At 40.4% G+C, this 2,176-nt stretch overlaps 1 protein-coding gene across 1 annotated transcript; it reads right to left on the bottom strand.

Annotated features, from left to right (window-relative positions):
• Window positions 1-423: 423 nt before the first annotated feature.
• Window positions 424-1,314, bottom strand: LOC141659897 (uncharacterized). Its single transcript, XM_074466828.1, has one exon. The coding sequence runs from the start codon at window positions 1,312-1,314 to the stop codon at window positions 424-426; it is 891 nt and encodes a 296-aa protein (XP_074322929.1).
• Window positions 1,315-2,176: the final 862 nt, after the last annotated feature.

Below are 2,176 nucleotides of genomic sequence, written 5' to 3'. Positions count from 1 at the left end.
GTACTCCTTGAATACTCGATTCATCAAATCCATAAAGGCGGCTGGCGCATTTGTCAATCCGAATGCCATAACTAGAAACTCGTAATGTCCGTATCTGGTTCTGAAAGCAGTCTTTGGTATATCTTCCGGCTTAAACTTCAGCTGATGATATCTCGATCGCAAGTCAATCTTTGAGAAATAAGTCGCTCCTTTAAGTTGGTCAAACAGGTCATTAATACGAGGTAAAGGATACCTATTCTTGATGGTCAATTTGTTCAATTCTCTATAGTCGATGCACAATCTCATACTTCCGTCCTTCTTTTTCACAAACAAAACTGGAGCACCCCATAGAGATACACTCGGCCTTATAACTCCTTTATCCAATAGTTCTTGTAATTGCTTGGCTGATTCCTTCATTTCTGCTGGTGCCATATGATAAGGTGCCTAAGATACCGGTTCCACGCCGGGCGCTAAGTCGATAGAAAATTCGATTTGACGGTTAGGCGGTAATCCAGGAAGTTCGTCAGGAAATACATCAGGAAATTTGCTAACTATCGGAATACTTCCTATATTCGGCGTCTCCTTAGATCTATCAATTACGTGAGCCAAATACCCTTCACACCCTTGTCTTAACAGTCTTTTAGCTTGAATCATTGTCAAAAATGTCTTAACTTGCTTCTGCCCTTTAAACTCTACTCTCTTTCCTTGAGGGGAATTAAGAATCACTTTCTTCTTCTTACAATCTATCTGAGCACCATGCTCTTCTAACCAATCCATTTCTAATATAATGTCAAATTCTCCTAATTGAAAAGGTATGAGGGAAGCAGGGAAACTATAGCCTGAAATCTCTACTTTACACCGAGGGCAAACATCTTTAACAGATACTCGTTCTTGATTAGCCAAAATGATAGATAAGGGTTCAACTAACGGTTCAATTTCACAATTCAACTTGCCAATAAAAGATTCAGATATGAAAGATCTAGTAGCTTCAGAATCAAATAGCACTTTAGCATTGATGTTGTTGACATAAAGCGTACCTGCCACAACTTCAGAACTATGAATAGCATCCTTGATGTTCATGTTGAATGTCCGGGCCTGAGCAGGATAGGAGGGAGGAAACACTGGAGTTACAGATTTAGAAGGTTGATTTGAAGAAAGTTGAAGAATTAGAACAAAAGATGTCATTGCTTGATTGAAAGGTACGGCCGTCAATTGCATCAACTTGTTGTTTCCGGGGGTCTTGCAATCCCTCGACATGTGACCAGTCTTTCCACATTTAAAGTATGTAACAGAAGGCTTCAGGTTCCGGCACTCATTCGTGTAATGACCTTTCATATTGCACTTGTAACAGACGATGTCAGCCTTATTACAGTTACCCGTGTGTCTCTTGTTACAGAATTTACACTCCGGATTCGTTGCTTGCTGGAATCTCTGCCCTTGAATCCTATTCCTCTGACTCTTACTATCACCTTTCTTAAAGCTTCAGGATCCTCCTTGGTTCTGAAATCCAAACTTCTTGAAATTCTTTCCACTTCAGCTTCCTTGAGCCGATCCTTCTCCACTACTTCCAAACTTTCTTTTCTTACACTCTTTCTCCTTCGAATTTTGGTCACTTTCTCCTTTAATAACCATTACCTTTTGGACCACTTCAGCATATGTGGCCAATTCAAAAGCAGCCACTCTGCTTCGTAGCCAAGGCTTCAATCTGAGTTGAAATCTTTCCGCTCTCTTCTTATCCGTATCCACATAATCTCCAAAAAACCTAGCCAATTCGGTAAATTTCTTCTCATATTCTTCCACAGTCATTCATTCTTGCTTCAATTCAAAGCACTTCAATTCCATTTGAGTCTGCATATACCTCGGGAAATACTTTTCTAGGAAGATCTTCTTGAATCTATCCCAAGAAATAACTTCTTCTTCTCCTAGAGCACGGACTGACTCCCACCAATAGTTTGCTTCGCCTTTCAGAAAATAAGACACATAATCAACCTTTGTTTCTTCCCTAACAACAGCAAGTGTGAAGGCTTTCTCCATCTCTTTAAGCCTAGATTGAGCTTCTACCGGGTCTTGAGTTCCACAAAACTCTGGTGGTTTCACAGCTTGGAACGATTTGAAAGTTGTAGGGGTTGGTGGTGGTAGAGGTGGTTGTTGAAGTTGTTGCTGAAGAAGTTATTGTTGTTGAGCAAGGGTAACAGAT

Source organism: Apium graveolens, chromosome 5 (genome assembly GCF_009905375.1).
Source record: "Apium graveolens cultivar Ventura chromosome 5, ASM990537v1, whole genome shotgun sequence".
Classification (NCBI taxonomy): domain Eukaryota; kingdom Viridiplantae; phylum Streptophyta; class Magnoliopsida; order Apiales; family Apiaceae; genus Apium; species Apium graveolens.
Note: the sequence above shows the minus strand (reverse complement) of the source record. Positions and strands in the feature narration are given on the sequence as shown.